This window comes from Zootoca vivipara, chromosome 8 (assembly GCF_965207765.1).
Source record: "Zootoca vivipara chromosome 8, rZooViv2.hap1.1, whole genome shotgun sequence".
Classification (NCBI taxonomy): domain Eukaryota; kingdom Metazoa; phylum Chordata; class Lepidosauria; order Squamata; family Lacertidae; genus Zootoca; species Zootoca vivipara.
The window spans coordinates 57,406,702-57,427,898 of record NC_142591.1 but is presented as its reverse complement, the minus strand read 5'-3'; the positions used below and the strand labels follow the sequence as shown (position 1 = coordinate 57,427,898).

Genomic DNA, 21,197 nt, shown 5'->3' with positions numbered 1-21,197 from the left:
GGCGCTGAGCAGGGCAGCCTCAGCAAGCATCGTAAATTTAGAAAGGGGATATTCCCAAGCCTGGAGAAACTCCAAGTTATGGGGGCTGTTGCTTTAAGAACTGGAGGGGACCCTAAAGAAAGCAAAACAGCAGCTGCCTCAAGCGAACAGGGAGTCCAAACCCAACCTTGCGCATGCGGTGCACACAGGGTAAGCCGCCCATGCATGTTTACTCAGAAGAACGTTTCACTAGGTTCAATGGAGCTTGCATCCAAGCAGCAACGTAGCTTGGAGGCAAATTGCGTTAAACCGCGGTGGATCTTCCCAGTTTTGCAACTCGGCATCGCCGCTTGTGTTTGCATGAAGTTAACCCGGTCCTGACAACGAATTGATTTGAGAAACGTGGCCTTGGGATCGGGATTCTCCGAGATCCTTCAAATCCCACCCCTTTCATCGCTGATCACAGGTTTGTGGCTTGATCATTGTCAACACACTGGCCCTTTAAGATATTATAAATATCCTGAAAGAACAAGAGTGTTTCCTCAAAGAAAGCCATGTCTGCTATGTCTCTCTCTTTCTCTGTCTCTCTCTTGGATTTTGAATAGCGTACCTGCTGGGTTTTACAAGGGAAGGCAATCACCCTCTCCATTTGGGCGTATTTCTAAACAATGCGTGGTGGCATTGCGTCTGTGTCCTGTGCTAGCACTGCATTTTGATCACGTCCTGATCCATGCAGAAGAATTGCATTAAAAATCATATTTCGTCTATGTGAAGGGAATATTTTTATATATCAATGCACATACACAAATGCATACACTTCATACAAATATGCCATACAATCACCCATAAAGGGGGGGAAATCACTCTAAAATGCACAATCAAATGGCAGATTTGGAAGCAAATTTAAAACTCTGGTTAACAAGACATTCAGTGAAGCCTGCTGAACCTTTATAAAATACAAATTAACAGGAGTGTATCTGAATTGTTAAAATGAACATTGCCTTTCAAATTGGTTCATGACTTTCCTTATTATCATAAATTGAAGAAACCTATTGTTACAGCTCCACCTAGTGGGCAGATAGCTCTATTGCAATAGGAAATGAAAGACACTTAAAACGCCGTCCCTTGGCAATATCAAAGAAACAGGACCTTTGGGCAGGAAGAAATGTAAAAAGCATAGCTGCCAAGTTATCCCTTTTTTAAAGGGATTTTCCCTTATGCTGAATAGGCTTCCTCGCGAGAAAAGGGAAAACTTGGCAGCTATGGTAAAAAGACAAATAAGAAAGCAACTCAACAACAACCCTGCAATTGCTAGGGGATAGAAGGCATCATCTCTTCTCTCCATTTCATATTCAGTATTTGAATTTTACATTCCTTATTTTAAAAAATGCATTTGTGTTTTTGAACTTCTACAAAGGTGCCATATTAAAAGCAGGGTGATTACTAGTTCAATCAATATTATCAAACGTTAGTCTTCAAAACTGAGTGGATTACAATAGGAGAAAGTAAATCGGGAATTCTGAAGCCAAAATCCTGTTCCAGTTTAGCCACTGGACAATATAGGATTTCCTTTGGAGTAAACACACAGAGGATTGAGCTATGATTTGTAAACTGTGCCATAAGGTGAAATGAGCTGAAAGTAATGTTTAATGCACAAGACAGCACCAGTTTGCAAGGATGAAGGCAGTGTCAATAAAATATGCTTTTCGTTCCCATATCTGCTTCTGCTTTTCCCTTAGGAAGAAAAAATCCTTAAAATTGCAATTTCCCAAAACACAGCCATGTAGTTCTCTGGCTGAACCCAGATTCCTGTGGTACCTTAAAAACTAAAAATGTCCATAGTGTGCATGGCGCATGCAAGAGCTGACTTCATCAAACACAACTCTTTGAAATGTGCCTTAAGTGTCCAGCAGTTCATGGCTACACTGGGCACAATGGCTTTACTTTGCCTCCACAGCCGGAGGCTGTAATGTCTCTCAGTATCAGTTGCTGAAACCATTGGGTTTAGGGTTGCCACCTCTCCTGTGTAATACACTGCTACATCCTGTATTGATACAGTTCTGTCCTGTATTTCAGGTCTTCTCTCTCTCCCCCCCCCCCTGTCAAGTTAGGGATCCTCTCCAAATGCATCTGTTTGAAAGGGTGTGTGAAAGGCCATGGACAAGCTCTGGGCAGCCAAGCACAGACAGATTTACGAATACGTGTGTGTGTGTGCTGCAATAGGGTGTAATGGATTGCCTTGAAGTCACTTCAGCACCAGATGAAAAACAACAACAATTGGCCCTGAACAGCCCAGCCTGCCCTGCACCGTATTTTGCCAGAACAAAGGTGGCACCCCTAATCTGGCTGGCCACTGTGAGAACAGAGGGCTTGACCAGGTTTTAAGTTCTGTGCCGCGTGTTACACACAGGAGGAGAAAGTTTTGCTTCCAATTACTGTAACATACTTTCAGGTTTCTGCATTCATGGGAGGGGACCCTCCTAATTTGGGATAGGAAAAGTTTCGCTTTCTGGGAGATGTTGACAAGTAAAATACAGCCCCCAGCTTGAATTTTAACAGCAGCCTCAAACACTCTGGTTTCATGAGAGCATTGCATCTGACTGTCAGACGATCATTACATCGCAGTAATTATTCTGCCTTAACCCTGCTGTCAGTGCTTAGGACAAGCACTCCAGTTCGAGTTTTGATTGTGCACCGTTCACTACCCTGTACCTGGAGGTAGTTTAATTGAAGGAAGGAACCCCTCCAAGTTCCATAACCACATATCGTGAATGCATATGAGGAAGCATGCATATAGTGAATGGGAAGAATAAGTAGCTAGACTCCCGCGTAGCCTGACCTGTAATCCACCAGGATGGACTGCAAGTGAGTCAGGGGAGGGAGTGGGGTGACAAGAGTCTGCAAGCCTCAAGACTTCTTCTGGTGGCCTATAGGCTTCGGGGGGGGGGGTCACGGAAAGAGGTTGAATGCCTTTGCAGAGTGTGGTGTTTCTTCTCCCTTCGAGGGTGCTGTCAAGGTAGCTGACAGGTAGGATGGAGGAGAATGTAAATTTTGTTTGCATCCTGATGAGAAGCTCCCTCATTCACCTCATTCTCAGACCAGTACGTGAGACGAAGCACTTTGCGCTTCTCTGAATTTTGCGCTGCAGCTCTCCAGCCAAGCAATGTGGAGAGAAAAAAAATGTATCTTTTGTGGGGCATGGAAATGCATAGATTAGTGAAAGCACAGTACAAAAAAAATGCTTTATATAATGGGGAATGGCTTGCAAAAGAGGAGGGGTATTAGTCCCAACTGCATGCAACAGTGTGTTTGTATTTTTGTGCTAAATAGGTGGTGTATGTTCATGAGGGTTTAAAAAATAATAACCATAATTGGAAATTGCTATGGAAATGTGAAAAACTGCATTTGAGATAGGAAAAATGGAGAATTGAAACCAATGGATCTCTCTATCCCTGTTGACTCACTACCTGTTGGTAGTGAGGGAAATTTGGGAACTAGCCTGCCAGCCAGATCCTTTTCCTACACAACACACTTTAAACCCTGTCCCTACCTTAGCCAGGGAGAGTCCTTCATTTTATCCCCAGTAAATCAATTCCCTCATTTTGCCTTTGGGGAGAGGGCTGTGTCAGATACGGTCTCCCAGTCTGCAGATTCCTTTCCAAGGAGACCCAACAGATGAAAACATTGTTATCATTTCGGCACCGGCGGGGGGCAGGGGAGAATCCTCTTTATTGATCCAGGCATTTTATGGACTGTTTCTGATTTTTTTTTATCTGCCACTTTCATTTGTGGTCTGCTTTATTATATATTATTTTCAATTGTGGTTTTGGGTTGTTGTTGTTTTTTCATTCTTACCTTGTTGCAAACAGCACCGGTTTCAATTTCGATGACAGACTTATAAAATATGTTGAAGAAATACATTTTGGGGAATGTATTTAAAACATGCATTCCATATGTGCACAGCAGTGTAAAGCAGTCTCTCTCTCACACACACTCATGCACACCTGTCTGTCCAAAAAGAAAATGACAAAGCTGAACATATTAGTTTACTATAATAATAATAAATAAATAAATGAAATCAGATCTGTTGTGAGTTTAAACATTCTGTTAAACAGTCTTAAGCTTAAGAGGACCCAAAATCAGGACATAAGTTTATTAATGAGATAAAAAATAAATTACTAACAAATAATTTAAATGAAACTGCTACAACCACAAAGCAATGAAGTGCACTGAGGATACAATAGTGTAAGCTGCATTTACCCTGGACAAGAGATGATTAAGAGGCAACATGTGAACACACACACACACACACACACACACCCCAGTCGAAGGATTGTCTATTAGATGGTGGAGCAAATTTCTCTTTTTGTGTGTGGCTACAGACAGTAGGAATCCAAAGCAACTTACGAGAAAGGAGATTTCAGCAAAACATTACCAAGGAGTGCCTGGTGGTAGGAGCTGTTTGACAGTGGGAGAGACTTCCTTGGAAGAGGGTGGACTTTGCTCTGTAAAAGGTTTCTAAGCAGGGACTGGGTGGAAAGCTATCAGATTTTGCCATAGTGGATTTCCTGCATCACCAGTCAGCTGGACAAGATAACCTTTGATGTCCATCACTTCTAAAGCACCTTTAGAAACATGCAATACTGAATTGGGAAGGAGCACTCTTTACTGTGAGAACTGGAGTTTTATTTTTATTTGATTTTGATTTTACGAAATATAAACAGACAACAACCATCCATTCAAAATCCGAATATCGAGATTACTCTGAATCTCCTGACTTCCCCCCATCTCTTCCATGGGCCATAATGATAATATTTACAACTGCATATCAGTATTTATCCAATTTTTTTCCTTCTAAATTTTCCATACTTCCCATTACTTTACAAGCGTGGTTAAAATCCTGCCCTTGTTTTGATCTGCTTGCAATGGTCTCGTAAACAAGTTATAAACTTTCCCCATTCTTTTTTAAAGTTCTTGTCTTCTTGATTTCTGAGCTTCCCAGTTAATTTCACCATTTTGGCATAGTCCATCATTTTGGTTTCCATTATTCTCTGGTCAAGGTTGACTCTTCCTTCCATCTCTGGGCCAGTAGCATCCGCACGGCTGTTGTCACATATATAAACAATCTTTTCTGATCCTTTGGGATCTCGGTACCTGTAATTCCTAATAAGAAAGCTTCTGGTTTTTTAAACAAAAGTTATTTTGAACATTATTATTTTTCATTTCATTATATGTCGTCTCCCAAAAGTTTTTAACTACTTTACATGTCCACCACAAAACTCTGAGAACTGGAGTTTTAGAGGCAACTCAAGAGTGTCATGCTTTCAAGGGCTATTTCTCAGATCTGGCTGAATCCTGGATCCTGAACTGATTTGCGCTGACCCAGATTGAGGCAGCTCGAGACAACACTGAGCTGAATCAGGCACCCCCAGACTGATCCTGGGTTGTCAAAAACAGGGTCTGATAGTGAGGGAAGGGAGAAGACGACATGCAAACATACTTTGTGTGTCTCCTTTTCCTACTTCCAGACTGCATTTTAATCAGTGTTTTAGACATGTGGCCAGGGGAGAAGGAACCACAACTCCTTCTCTTCCCCCCAAGGCTCCAAAATTGGCTTGGGACCTGGACCTGGGTCAGGTTGGCCCCAGACCATCCCAGGTTGGAACAGAGCACTTTGAAGCACTGAATCAGGCCTGTGCACTACTCTGACTTCAGAAGGCATACTGCTACTTCTGTTTAAAATTGTGCTGCATACCATTTAGCACCGGTCTCTGGGTGGATCTACACACAGGAAGAAAACCCGCTATAAATAAGTCAGAAATTAAATTATTATAACAAAAGGGGGAGGCTTTGTAAAAATGTTATAGAAAGCTTTTTCTGCTCTCTGGCGCCCTCTGGTGTTATATCTTTATAACACATTCAAATCATTGTTTTTGGACTGCCCTAAGTTCTGACTGCTTTGAGCATTGGTATTCAGATTGCAGCACATAGCTGCCAAGTCTCCCGTATTCCCCAGGAAACCCCCGTTTTTCCGGCTGTTCCCAGCCGAAAAAACCGTTTTTTTCCCCCCGGTTTATTCTGGCGCGGTGGCCATTTTGGAACTGGGCGGAGCATGCTCAGAAGCGACTTTTGATGCTGCTCTGCCCAGTTCCAAAATGGCTGCAGCGCGACTTCTGGTGTGGCGGCCATTTTGGAACTGGGCAAAGCAGCATCAAAAGTCACTTCTGAGCATGTTCCGCCCAGTTCCAAAATGGCGGCAGTGCTACTTCCGGTCTGCTACTTCAGGTCCGATCCCTTATTTTTCAAGAAGGAACTTGGCAGGTATGGTTGCAGCAGGACACACACACACACACACACACACACACACACTATATAGATATATATATTCCTACCGGAAATATTTTCTGTGTTCTAAAATTGCCAAAGCAGATGTACCTTTCTTTGCAATTAGTACCACAGCCATCACAGTTGGCCCAGTACTGAGTATGAACCATCATCCATTCTAGCTGACAATACTTTTATATCACTGTTACATGAGTGTATTAAAATGAAGAAGAGTCCTGCTTGATCTGACCAAAAATCCATCTAGTCCAGTGTTCTGTTCTCACAGTGGCAAACCTGATGTTTATGGAAAGCTCCAAAGTAGGATGTGAACACAATAGCACTCTGGCCAGAATGTTAGACAGAAATTATGTATATTCCAATTCAGATTGTTCGACGTTAAGCCCACTGAGTAGTCTTTAGCAAGGCTCCATCTCAGCCACATAGCTGTTGTGGGAATAAAACAGCAGACATCCATGTAGGCTGCTAGAGTTCTTTAAGGAAAGGCCCGGATGCAAATATAGCAAATAAAAATTAACATTTCCCCCCATTCATCCATTTATGTGATAAAAAGTGTGGGCATGTGTAACTCTCCCATGGAAATGAATAAGACTTAAAAGTGCTTAATCTGAGCTCAGTTGTGCCCTTAATACAGACTACCAAAGTAATAACATCCAATGCAATATGCATACTCTGATAATTCAGTTCCATTGACGTTGATATAGAGCAATAAATTATCCTGTGTTCATGTACATATATATAGAGTACATCTGTCAAAAATATTTCTAGATATCAGCAAATCTGCAGTTCTCGGTTTGAAAACTGCCATTTTTCCTTTGCCTGTCTCATCTCTCTTGGAAGGGGAAAAAAATCCTAAATATAAAAAGAGCATTTGCTGTTGTCTTTCTACTAAAGCTTTTAAATTTAAGAAATAATAGATGCCTGTCTAGACAACCCTAAAATTGTTTTAGTTACTGATGTATGGATGACTGATAAATGTCATCTTTTTCTGCCTGCAGTGCATTTTGCATCCAGTCTACTGACATTTGTCTATAGCTGACCTGATTTTGCATGAAGCATTTAAAATTTTACCACTCCGAAACTTCAGGATTCAGCGTGCAAAAAAAAAAAGGGACTCCTTATATCTTCCTCTTTTCTTTTCTGGTAGTCACATTAGCGAGAAAGATTTGTGCAAAGACCCCAAATAATGAAATGCATTGCATAACATTCCAGGTGAAATAGCAATTAATTCCCTAGCTTCATGTTCTCGTCTCCTTGCACAGATAAAAAGAGAAATGTTAAAAGTATGGAAATAATGAACTGATTTCATCAAAATATTCTTGCTTTTGAAGACGGTGCTGCAAATGTGCTTGTTGTTTACCACTGATTACTATAAAATCACAGACTCATAGAATTGCAGAGCCAGAGGGACCACAAGGGTCATCTAGCCCAACCCCTTGCAAAGAAGGAATCTTTTGCGCAACGTGGAGCTCGAACCCACGACCCTGCGATTAAGAGTCTCATGATCTACCGACTGTAAAAGAAGCTATATTTCTGTCAATAGCTGTGACTCTGGGTCCAGAATCTTACATGTGCCTGGGATTCCCAGGACCCGCAGATGAAAATCCGAAAGCACAGGACTCTGGACTTGCCACCCGTTTTACACTTTACAAAGAGAGATTCCATTTAAGTATAGGTCTGCCGTTCAGCCGGGGAAAACACCACCGCCAGTCAAACAGCGTATTTTGTGTGGAATAGTCAGTGCTCCTCAAAGTAGCTTACAGTCAGTAAATTCAAAAAGAAAATGCTAATGAATAAAATAACACAACATCCATAATAAAACAGTAACCAGAGACTATCAGCATAAATCAGGGACTTATCAAACAATCGAATTTCCAACACTGGCATTAAAATCTCCAGCCAAATCTACCATGGAATTGGAGAATAGGCATCAACATAGTATTCAGTAATATGGTTCAGTCCCAGTAAAAAAAAAAGTTTAAAAAATACTTCTTCCAATAGTGTTGTCTGTGAAGGGTGGGGATATGCACAGCTAAATCCCAACCATCAAAAACAACAATGCATATTCAGCTCTCATTTTGAGACTAATAAATATAGATGCCCCATCCAATGGCCAACCCTTATTTATAGCACAAACCTATGCCTGCTGCTCAGAAGTAAGCCCCAGTAAGTTGAATGGGGCTTTCTCCAAGGTAGGTTTGGACGCAATTAGTCCCTTGGTGATTTATCTGCAGGGCTAAAACCATATTTTATATTCAAGATTTGCTAGTTTGTCCATATTGCAAAAACAGTAAGAGAAGGTTGTCACCTTTCTTGAGCTTGACACGTGGCAGTAAAGATTTGCCTTTTCTAGGGTACGAAGTCAGTGATAGGAGGAAGCTTCACCCGCTGGCTTTGTACCTCTGTTCCGGCTGTGAAAAACATAAGAATCCAGGAGGGAGGAAAGAATGGGCAGCTCTGAAGAAGACTAAGTATGAAAAACAATGGCAGAAGTTGTCTACTCAACGGCTCAGAAGAACGATTGCATAATGCAAAATAATAACACTGAGAATTTCTATAGCATACTTTAAATACTTAACGTGCTTCCTGTTTATGATGGGCAAGATCTCCTTAGCTCAGTTGTGAATTGGCTCAGAATGTTAAGTGAGCTTTCCAAGAAGCATTCAGGAAAAGCTTTTTCCTTTGTTTGGCTTGGCTTGAAATATGCATCCCCACACTGATGTTGCTGTGTGCATGCCCCTGATCACACTACTGCCTGGGAATTGTAGTTTGATGAGATAACCATATGCATGATTGACACGGCACCAAATGCAGTAGCTTCTGCAATGCCACAGCTCAGACATTGTCCCGGTTTATTTCTATCGTTTATTAAATTTATAGCCTGCCCTTCCTCCCAAAGGAACTCAAAAAAAGGACTTTACTTGTGCACATTGCATTGTTTCGTAGCTTATGTGCCCATTGAAAAAAAACCATGCAGCTTCATGTCAACCCCTCAGTCAGTAGAGCATCTTGGGGCCGTGGATTCGAGCCCCACACTGGGCTACAATATTCCTGCTTTGCAGGCTATAATTCTATGATAACCAAGGAGAACTTAATCCAAAGTAAGATATTAACATGAACGACTTTGGTGAACTCACCTACTTCATCTAGACACGATGGGTTGTAGACAATGCTAGTCATACTCAGAGTATACCCATTGAAATCAATAGACACGTCCAACTTAGGTTCATTAATTTCAATAGGTCTGCTCTGAATAGAAGTTAGTTGAATACAATGCCAGAATTCCTACACAGGATCATCTTTTGGGTGCTTGGTTGTGCCATATTGCTCTCTGTTTTTATTGTATTACCGTGTGCTTTTTATGGTTGCAAGTTGTCCCAGGGAACCTTTCAAGGTGAGTTAGGAAGCCTTTTTTAATAAACAAATCCTTTTCATTTAAAACGCCAGGCCAGAGAAGAACTTGGGAAATGGTGCTTGATCTGGAATGCGTCCAGCCTTTATGACCTAGACAAATTTGTATCTCAGATCAGGTAATCACAATCTTCACACCATCACTACTTATGCAATTATCTCAGTGACAGCCCTGTAAGCCAGGCTAGAACTGCAGTTTAGGGGCAAAGGATGAATTTGAGTTGAGATTTAAATCAAAGACTTTCAGCTTTCTTGCTACAACTCTTTGTCCTTGTTACTCGCTGAGCTACCAGACATTTCCTCTGAAGATTGACAATTAAACCTACTGTACTTACTAAGGAATAGGTGGAAACTTACATGGATACACTAGGACACTTTTTTCAGGGTGGGGTGGAGATGAATCTGTATTCTGCAGAAAATTGGGGTGCTGCCAAAGTTGATAATTATCTGGTCCAAGTGCGGGGAACCTTTGGCCCTCCAGATGTTGCTGAACTACAACATCCATGACCAGGCTTGTTGGGCTTGTTTGGAGTAGTAATTCCTTAACATCTGGAGGGCTCCAGGTTCCCTGCACTTGATCCATATTATAACCTTGCTCCACTTGCAATGCTTGACTTCATTACAAGTAGGATCACCCCACACCCCACAATCCCTTTTTAGTCTCTGTGCAAAGTTCTCTGTCACTTAGAATCCTGCAGTAACAGTGTTAGCTGCAAACCTTAGGATATTGTTGTTTAGTCATTTAGTCGTGTTCGACTCTCCGTGACCCCATGGACCAGAGCACGCCAGGCACTCCTGTCTTCCACTGCCGCCTGCAGTTTGGTAAGAGTAGACCCATGTTGGTGGCTTCGAGAACACTGTCCAACCATCTCGTCCTTTGTCGTCCCCTTCTCCTAGTGCCCTCCATCTTTCCCAACATCAGGGTCTTTTCCAGGGAGTCTTCTCTTCTCATGAGGTGGCCAAAGTATTGGAGCCTCGGCTTCACAATCTGTCCTTCCAGTGAGCACTCAGGGCTGACTTCCTTCAGAATGGATAGGTTTGATCTTCTTGCAGTCCATGGGACTCTCAAGAGTCTCCTCCAGCACCATAATTCAAAAGCATCAATTCTTTGGCGAACAGCCTTCTGTATGGTCCAGCGTTCACTTCCATACATCACTACTGGGAAAACCATAGCTTTAACTATACAGACCTTTGTCAGCAAGGTGACGTCTCTTACGATATTAGTAACCTCTAAATACCATAAACTGGAGAACAAGTTAGCTGCCTTAGGGAAATTGAATATCCCAGGGTCCCCAGTGGCTGGGATGCTTGTGGGAGTTGGGGGCAGATAATTCAGACCTCATTACTCTCCCAGTAATATAGTTGGCAGAACAATAGGATCCAAATTCAAAACTGGACTTATTAAAATAAAAATAAGAAGGCTATTTCCTTGTGGGGATTACACGAGGAAATTGTGCAGGCATGTGTGGGAATGACTGAGATCTGGTGCTGGCAAGCCACACCCATCTGCGAGAGTGTGGGCATTAGCACGGCAAGCCGGCTAATGTCAGAATGGGAAACACGTGAAGAAGGACAGGTCAGAGGCTCAGGTCAGCAGGGCAACAGGTCACAACAGAGCTAGAAGGATCAAGGAGGATCTGGATGGAACTGGATGAATCAGGACAAACCAGATGGGTCAAGCCAAGGAGGGTAACACAATGGGAACTAGGAGGGGGTGTTTACAGAGTGACATGTGCTTGGAGCATGGACAGAGGGCATGGCAAAATAACACGTGGGCTATGGAGGATGTCTTAGGGAGTGACCGGGTGTGACATTACAGGAAACATCACCTTGTATGGGACTGCACTGCTGTAATTGGCTAGAAGTTACACTGTCGTTGTAATGATTAACTGTCATCCTGAGCTTTCAATAAAAGAAAGCGCTCGAGCTCTGCTCTTGGTCGCCTTCCCATTGAGTTCAACCTGCCTCGAGTCGTGCCGTCTTTGCCCCAGACAACATTTCCTGACTTTTGGAGGGAAAGAACTCTGTTTTCTGAACCCAGCTCTGAACAGAGCCGAGAGAAATTGCCCATCACTAGCAAAATGTCAAGCCCAAGTTGGCTTTGATTTCAAATATTATACACAAGGCACAGCAATGACAATAATAAGAAAGTTCCCCATATTTGTGTGAATTTAGAGAACTAAGTTCTCTGACTCCCATTCACATAGAACAGTTGCTATTTGCAGAACTGCAGCTAAGGTTATAATTGAAGAAACTCAGACAAGTCAGATGAAGTCCTGGAAAGGACATCAGGAAAGAGTTGAAAATAGCAATAATACTGTATAATGAAAAAAAAGGAAAACTAAAAAAAGACCCCCAAATCCCCCTATAGGATAAAAAGTGAAATGGGATAGGGATGGGAATTCAATTGCCATAATAAAGCGACAGAAATGAAAAAGAGCAGCATCCATGCAGGGATGGTAATTGCCTTTGCATCCAGTGTCTAATGCTTGAAATAAAATAAAAAAAGCTATAAAAGCAGAAAAACAGGAATAATCATCATCATCATAAACAGTTAGGTCCCGTTGTGATTGATGGTCCTCCTGTGTCCAGTTTGCCTCTGCAAATTCAATTTGTAACCAAATAAATATTTGGCACTGCTTGCTGTAGTTCCTGCGACAGCAGCAAGAAATCATTTGCACATAAATAGATTTGTCCTCAAAAATGCAAAGCATTCCATGTCCATCATTCCAGAGGTGAGACAATTCTTTACAGCTGATAACTACTTTTCCATAATGCCCAGTGCCAGGTAGGAGTGTCAAAGTTCTTTTTTTTTTCATTGACAGGTGCTATGTGTCTCTAATAGGGTGCCCAAGTGTCCATTTTTCCCCACATGATTTTTCATATCAGTTCTCCACATTTCTGCAGCAATTTGTGGGTTTGTTTGGGTTTTTTTTTAAAAAAAGAAATCTAATAAACTAATAAACCTAATAAACCTATTTTTGGTATGCAGTTTTGACTAACATAAAAATTTATGCAAGGGATTCCCCCGCCCCCATATAACACATTTGATTTTTTTTTAATAATAATATTTTATTAATTTTTCCAAAAAAGGTATACAAAACACTATAGACAAAAAATAGAAAAAAGAAAAAACAATACAAAAACAAATACATATAAAACATTAAATCTTATCTCACCTCACATTGTATATTGGGACCTCCTCGGGTTCCCCTCCCTGTGGTTCTTAAATACATTTACAACACATTTGATATGTTATTATACCCCAGCGTATGTTGTTGTTTATTTCTTTTACACATTACTTGCCTGGAGGACTGCATCGCAAAATTTAGAGAAGGGCACCATTCAAAAAATGGCTTTGCTTCAGTTCTTGTATTATTCTGGGAAGTGCAACTCAGCTAGGTTTGTGTTTAAATGAGTACTGGATCAACATTTTCCCTTCATCCCTTAGCCTGGCCCCAACTCTATGAGTTATAACCTTTTTAAAAATTTATTTGTTTATTACATTTATATACCACTTTTTACTTCCAAGATGCTCAAGGTGGGGTACATGGTTCTCCCCCCCATTTTATCCTCACAACAACCCTGTGAGGTAGGTTAGGCCAAAAGACGATGACTGGCCCAAGGTTACTCAGTGAGCTTCATGACTGAGTGGGGATTCAAACCCTGGTCTCCCAGGCCACAGTCCAACACTCCTAGGGGCTGAGGTCCCCCAATAAAATATTTGAGTTGATGGCCATTGCCATTCAACTGGTGTGTTTGCACCACATCATGTGATTGATTATATGGGGCAGGGCTTACCTACCCCCTATAATTTATTCAAATTGGCACTCCTGGTTGTAGGACACTCCCCAAGCAGACTGTGAGGGGTGCAGAGGGGTGCAGAAGAAAGGAGAGGAAGGGGACTTGGGCTGTCACCATTAGGTTTTAAATTCTTCAAATTGGAATAGAAGCCTATTGCAATACAGACATGACCATGATCCCTTCTTCACATCTCTTCAGAGTTGAAGCAGGAAACCAAGATAATTCAGATTACAAGAGGTGTGATGGATTAATTTGTGGTGGAAGTAAAAGAAAGAAAGTTGTGACAAGGGTATTAGTTAACAACATCCAGAAAGAATTCCAGAGGAGCTGTTCTTGCTTTACAAACGCACTGGACTTTTTGAAGATATTTCTGGCACAAAAGATAAAGGGAGTGTTAAGTGCATTATATATTTAAATTTTCCAAAGGTATTTGAAAAGGTAGCGTGCAAGTGGCTTGTTTTGAAAATAAAGACCCACACGGTACAGCAGAAGGAACAAAGTGAATAAAGGAGAGGAGAGGTGATAGTGGGGGGAAAGAAGGAATAATGAATATAATGCTTTTCTTTAATGATGGGCCTATTCTCCTGAGAAGTCTGACAAGCATCAAAGATAACCCTGCTGCATGGAACCAGTGCAACTGTGCCTTTGAAATGTAATCTCACAAATATGCTGTCATTTGACTGCAAGAGCAAAAATGTTTATCTACAATGCAAAATTTTCTTTATCTTGGGTTTTTGAATTAAGCTTCCTTCTTGGTGCCAGACAAGGACAAGAATAATTACTACTATTTCTAAATAACTGTGCATGGTATCTTTAAACAACTGGGAGCAGACACATTGAACTCCTTTGTGTGTTGTGGAGCATCATACAGGAAAAGATAGTGAAGAAGAAAACAGGAATGCACAGTCCTTCAATGGCTTGCATTCTGATGTCTCTCAGCTGACGCATGATCACTTCATGCTGAAAGGAGACAATTGATGCACATAAAATTTCTTCCACAGGTATGGGAACAGTGGTCAATCAAAGCTCTTGCCCCCATAGAGAGAACCTACATCCATTTTCTCCAACTTGGTGCTCATTAGGTTTTTTGTATTGCATCTCCTACTCATTGTTGCCAGTTGTCGGAGATGATGAAAGTTGTTGTAGTAGGGCAACATCCGTAAGGCTCCAGGTTGGATAAGGCTGCCTTATATACCTTCAAGTTGCTTCCTTCAGACTGAACCAATCACACATCAGCTGAGGGATGTTGCTATCACATGTATCGTCTTTTGTCAGAGTACTGTAAGCAGCTCGTGGTTGGTTTCTTACAGTCCTTTTTTATTTCAAACTTTACAGAGAGAGGCTATAGAACCCAGCTTCTTGGATAATGGCATTGTCCTGAGTAAATCTCCACTTCCCGTCTCTCCCACTTCCTCATTCGTCACTTCTACGGGTGCTACTACATGCCCTCTGTCTTTGAGCTCTTTGCTCTTCTACTTTTCAGGCTTGCCAGGTTCTGGGAGATTGAGGGTCTGGAATGCTTTCTAGTGACAATATGTTAGCCAGCTGCTGCTCAGGCTCTGCCTGCTCCCATGATTTCCTAACTTTCCCCCTCATCTGCCTCTGAGCTGTGACCTCCCTCAAACCCCTGCTGTACATCTATACTGTCTTCCTCTTCCTCCTCCCTGGAAGGGTCAGGATGAGGAGACGGTCTCCACCATTCCTCCTCCTCTGCCCAGCCCCTGTCATCTTTGAAGGAGCAGAGTAGCCCAGTGCATTTCTGCTGGCTCCCATATGTGTGCCAAGACTCCACAAACCACCTTTCTTTGCCCATCCATTGCATTAGAAGTGGGCAATTTGCTGATTAAAAGAGAGTGGCTTTTAACTAGGTTTTAGTCAGAGTAGACCCACTGAAATAAATGAGCATGTCTAAGTTTGGTTCATCTATTTCAATAGGTCTACTCTGAGTAAAACTTAATTGAAAACCACCCAAATTGCCTACGCTGATTGCTTTCTCAGCTGTCCTTTCTGTCGCAAGCTTAGCCATGTTGTAACTGACCTGCTAGATCTAGCAAAAGTTTCATATCATGCCTGGTGCCAGATGTTGACCACATTAGATCAAGCACCCTGTGGGCTCGGGAGGGCTTGTTAGCAGCTCAACTTAATTGCATTCAACTTAATTGCACTCTTGGATAGCCCTGCAAATTCTTTTCAGCCATGAGCCAATCTCAGCACCCATCCAGCACCCATTCAGCAGTGAGCCAATCTCTGCCATTTTAAATTACCAAAAGTAATTTTGTTTATCTTTTGGCCCAGGCGTTGCATTTGGTGTAATTTAAGATCATTGGCAGCAAACTTGGATAGGAACTGAGGATTGCTCCAGTCCAAAACTTCTGCCACTCACACATTGCTGAAGTGTTTCCAGGGGTGGCAGAGAAAGCATGGCAACTGCTGCAAGCAGCCCAAACAGGACTGGACCCTTCCCTAATTTGGGGGCTGGGGTTGGGAGGGGTCACTGTTGGCACCATGCCAAAGGCTCTATGAAGTCTGGCACCAGCCCTGCTTCATCTCTTAGTGGTGACCATAACATTTGCTATTGCACAGAGAATGATTCCTAAGGAATCCTGACCTGAACAGCAGCAATAAGAGTGTCCACGAGCCCTTTTCCACAATACATAATGTTCTTCAGATGTGTGTTGAGAAAGGAATCTGGCAGTGTAATCAAAACTTGGTTAAACCATCATACTTCATTTAAGGCACCACTGAAGTCTGGAATTCATTCCTGCATGAGCCATATTCACAGTGAACGAATGGGTGGTTTGCTTTTCCTTGCGTTTGATAATTGTGGTATATTGACTTAATTGATAAGCACCCCTTGTGGCTATTTTTCAATATTGGTGAGGATGCAAAAGGTGATTGCTATGTTTATTTCTATGAGGAAGAGGAACTGCTGAGTCCTGTTGATTTCAGTTGCACAGGCTAAATGACCCAAACTTCACAGTGGATGTTATTTCATAGAACATAAACATGTTGTCTCAGTAGTGATACTGCTTTCTCTTGTCCCCCAAGCCTGATTTCTGATTATTTTGCTTCCTTATTAAGTTCCCTACAACTTGCCCTGGTGCTCAAAATGAGTGAAGCTGTTCTGTCATATTAGCAGAAAGAGTTCATTGCCTTTCTGCTACTTCAACAGCAATGCTTGAGCAATGCTATGTCACTTCATTTGATTTTTAGCCCTCATCGCCTTCCCTTTCTCATTTTTGATCAAAGTCAAAGGAAGTTGGTGGTTTTGCTCTGAATAAATGTCAAAGAGCCATTTCCTCTTTTTTTATTATTCTGAAAATAATGCATTTGATTAAAACTGACATGTGCATTCCTAGAAAATTTTAGCAGATTATTCAGTGGCCATTTGATGACACTGATGAAGTTTGCAAGCCTATCTGTATGCATTGAGAAGCAAGTCCCACTCCATTCAATGAGAATTGCTTCCAAATAATTATGAATACAGTTGCAGCAACTGTGTCATGAAAATAGCAAGTTTTATGCAGATATGTTGTATTTTCCCAAACTGCAACCTAGTCTCTTTAAAATAGGTAGTGTTAACTCATATTAATGAGTTTGAATTCCTCAAAGATCTGTGAACTCCTAACTCTTAAATATTTAACCTTATGTGTTAAATATACTTGGGTTATAATCCAGACGGACCTAAACACATTCAAAACCCATTGACTTCAATGGAAGCATCAATCCATGCTTAAATCTCTCACATTGAGTTGGATATTTTTTTCATTCAGTAAAAGTTCCAGAGAGGTAACTGAACAAAGCAAAGTGTATGCTGCAGAAGACAGTATCAAAATACCGCACAATGATTTCACCAATAGCTAAACTATTTCTGGGAACAAAGATAATTTAAATGGTCTGTTATTCTGCAGGTTTGCACCCATTTTGAGTATATTCTTTATATTTTAATGTTGAAGGTTACTCATGGATGAGCGCTGTTAAGATCCAGCAGTTCTACAGCCTAGGAGCAAGACTCAGCACATCAACCTGCTTTGAGTAGATCCCAGGGGGAAAGCAGCCGAAGAACTGTTTAGATTGAAAGCTCCCATCTCCACAAGTTGGACACAAATTCACAATTGGGTCATCAAATGTACAAACTACATGACTGCTGCTATTGTATGCCATAGGAATCTCCATTTTCCTTGCACTTGACAGTAGCAAAAATGAAATATGAAGTTGTAAGAAGATATGAAAATATGAAATGGAGAAAGAAATACTTGACTCCAGCTTTGATGGAAATCTATGTGTATTGAATTTATTTTGGCTGATGTATAGAAACTTTTTAATCTATGTCACCCTTTTTGCCAAAGTAATTTTTCAGCTGCTGTATTTATGTACTTGTTCTACATCAAAGTTGTTTTTGAATTCCCAGAGATCCTGAATCTGCTTCTCCCTTTCTGCCTGCATTTTGAATATGTAGATTTCTTCAAAAACTTAGAAGTTCAAGGTGTGGCCACTGGCTACGGTATGCAGCTGAGTGATTTCAAAAAAGTAATTATCCAGAGTACTGTATGGCTACTACCATTTTTTATATTCCTTCTTGTCTTCTTTTCTTTATTCAGGTACGTAAGCAGAGTGTAATATGGATAGTTACCATATTTTTTCGTCTATAAGATGCCCCCATGTATAAGGAGCCCCCTATTTTGGGGGACTGCGATTTAAGAAAATGGGGAGAGATCTATCCGTGTACTGTATAAGATGCCCCCAATTGTTGGACATTATTTTTTAGGGAAAAAACCTAGTCTTATACATGGAAAAATACAGTAGATAGCCACAGATAATTCTATACAGGGTCAGATCAACTTTAGAGGATCTTTCCCCATGTTAATAGATAATCCTATATAATAAAGTCCAAGTGTCTCTGCGTCCAGTTTTCCCGTGTGTCCCTGGGTTACTGCGCATGGGCCCCAGGGACACAGGGATTGGACAGCAGAGACTGGACGCACACACATGCACGCTCTCCCCCCCCCACCTACCGTTCCCCTGCGGCTGCCAACCGCCGCTCCTGGCTGGACTGAGCGTTGGCGGGGGGGAGCGTGCACGTGTGTGCGTCCAGCAAGGAGACGCAGCGCTTCTCCGAACCCCGGGACGTCTCCTTCCTGTCGCCTCCCGTTTGAGCTGGTAGTGGCGCTCCTGCTGACGGGCCAGCTGGTCACCCCCGCCGAAGCCTCCCAGTCCCCGGGCTCCGGCTCCTGCTGCTGCGGCTCCGGCAGCCAGGCTTTCCCCATCGTCGTCGTAGGCGAAGCCCATGACGAAGTGCACCATGGCTGAGGGAGGCGGCTAGGCCCAAGCGCCGGACTCCGCCTCCCCTCGCGCCTTCCCCTCGCGCGCTCGACGGAGGAGCCCGTGAGAGGAGCGGCGAGGCCGCAGCCTTCTCTCCCTCTCTGCGCTCAGCTGCGGGGCACGACGGGATAGCGAGTTTGTTTACTTGCGTTCCTGGCGCGCCCCGCGGCCGAGCGCAGAGAGAGAGAGAGAGAGGGAAGGCCGCGGCCCCGCTGCTCCTCTCACATATCCTCTAGCGCCTGTTTTCTAAACGGGCTGAACGACACTAGTCTTTATAATAAAGGTTGTGCTTTTGTATCCGTGCCTTTTAAAATTAGAAAATGAATAACTCCTTCCATCCATCCCAAAGCTTTGCAGAACAGTAAGCTACATTCTACCTATGCAAAAGCATTGTGAGAGCATGAGCTGAGGAGAATCTGCAGTGCCAGATACACAGGCCTTGTTGGCTGCATCCATTTCCTGGGCCTGAGGCTCCCCACCTCTGCATTAGAGGAAGGCCACCTTTAGATCCAAGCCATAATTTGTATCAAATAATTCTTTTTGCCAAGAGGAACATTAAATGGGCAGTTTATTTGAAACACACAACAATGGAGAAGTGTGTTTTTTTAAAAAAAAATGCATTTGCCCACCCACAGATACCATCAATGTGGGAAATATTACCTCTAGCCTTCATCATGAGCACTGTAAAGAAGGGCCAAGAGGAAAGCAATTTTTCTTGCCTTAAAGCAGTCTGGGCTCTATCTTTTTAAATCACTTTCCTGTAGCCTTATTACCTCATCTTTAAGGCACGATTTGCTTTAGCAAACCATTTGAAAAGCAGGTGGGTATATACTATTCCTTATTCCTTTTCCATTACTAACAAGAAGTAGGGCATTTGAACAAGTGGTCCAATAAGAAAATGTTGCTTGCTGGGTAGATAGATGGTGGCTAGGCCTGGCATTTGCCTATTTCAGGTGTCACCAACCTTTTAAGGTACATTTGGATTTTTGAGTGTGTGTTTTGGGTGCCACCCCGTCTGTTCACTTCTCCTTTCCCCTCTGTCAGATCAGCTCTTCGTGAAGAGAAAGTGAGATTTTAATTTTTCCAAGGGATGTGGGTGAAGCTGGATCCAGTAAAATTAATCTGAAAAGTACATAAGAGCTTCATAAGGAAGCGGGAAAGAGTGCCATTCTTTCTCTACAACGACTCCACTCTATCACTTTCTCAAACAAAATTCACCTACTTGTTTTACCACAATAAATTTAACCAGGCGAGGCCATTATGAGTTCCTTAACTCTTTGGAAATACAAAGATCATAGCATGTCTCATAGCTATATAAGTGAGCAGCAAGGTAGCCAAATTTGCTGGTGGTGTCAAATTGTTCAGGGTGGGTTAAACAAAAATGAATTGTGAGGTGCTCCAAAAGATCTCCATAACTTTGGTGAATGGCAGTAAAATGGCAAATGCAATACAGTCATACCTCAGGTTAAGTAAGCTTCAGGTTGTGTACTTTCAGGTTAAGTATCCGGCGGACCCGGAAGTGTTTACTTCTGGGTTCCGCTGTGCGCGCATGCTCAGAAGCGTTCCACGTGCGCTATCGCCGCTCGGGTTTAGTACTTTTCAGGGTGTGAATGGCACCACAGAATCAATTAAGTACTTAACCCAAGGTACCACTGTACAATGTAAGCAAGGGTGTGTATTTCAGCAATAAATAAATCCTAATTTCACATCCACACGAATAGAGTCTGTACTGTGGATGATTATGGCTGAATCTACACACATATTAAAAAAAACGCTGTGAAAATGCTTTTTAAAAAAAACGTTTTGAAAACTATATTGAATTTGACATAGCTCACCATCGCCACCTAGTGTCACATTTGTAAATTGCCCTTTATAACACACTCAAAACATTTTAGTTGCAGCTATATAGCTGAGTCCCAAGAATGAGATCTTGGCATCTTAGTGAATAGTTCAGTGAATATGTTGCTCCAGTGTGCAGCAGTTAATGAAAAAGGCAAATTCCATCATTATGAAAGGGATTGAAGAATTGCCAATTTAATAATAATATCATTATACAAATGTATGATGCAATCACAATTGAAATACTGTGTACGGTTTTGGTTCCTTCCCTTAAAAAGGATATCGTAGAGCTGGGCTCAGTAAAGGACAACCAAAACTGTTGGTTGGAGTGACTCGTTTGCGCTACAAAATGTGTAGCTTTTCAGGTTTATATATAAAAATAGGGGACATGATAGAGATGTAAACAACTATGCAAGATGTGAAGAAAATGGATAGAGGGGGAAAATCTTCCTCATAATACTAGAGCCTGGGACTACACGATGCTACTGAATGTTGGAAGA

General features: G+C 42.1%; 1 protein-coding gene across 2 annotated transcripts in view; it reads right to left on the bottom strand.

The window, feature by feature from the left end:
* Positions 1-6,257: 6,257 nt before the first annotated feature.
* HNF4G (hepatocyte nuclear factor 4 gamma) overlaps positions 6,258-21,197 on the bottom strand; it is a 75,009-nt gene continuing 60,069 nt past the window's right edge. Inside the window, exon 11 of one of the 2 annotated variants that reach the window (XM_088675623.1) lies at positions 6,258-8,732. In XM_088675623.1, coding sequence (XP_088531749.1) covers positions 8,703-8,732 — 30 coding nt within the window. In that variant the 3' untranslated portion in view covers positions 6,258-8,702. Of the gene's footprint in view, positions 8,733-19,072; positions 19,981-21,197 lie in introns of those variants that run through there. The other variant, XM_088675622.1, reaches the window with a different exon arrangement.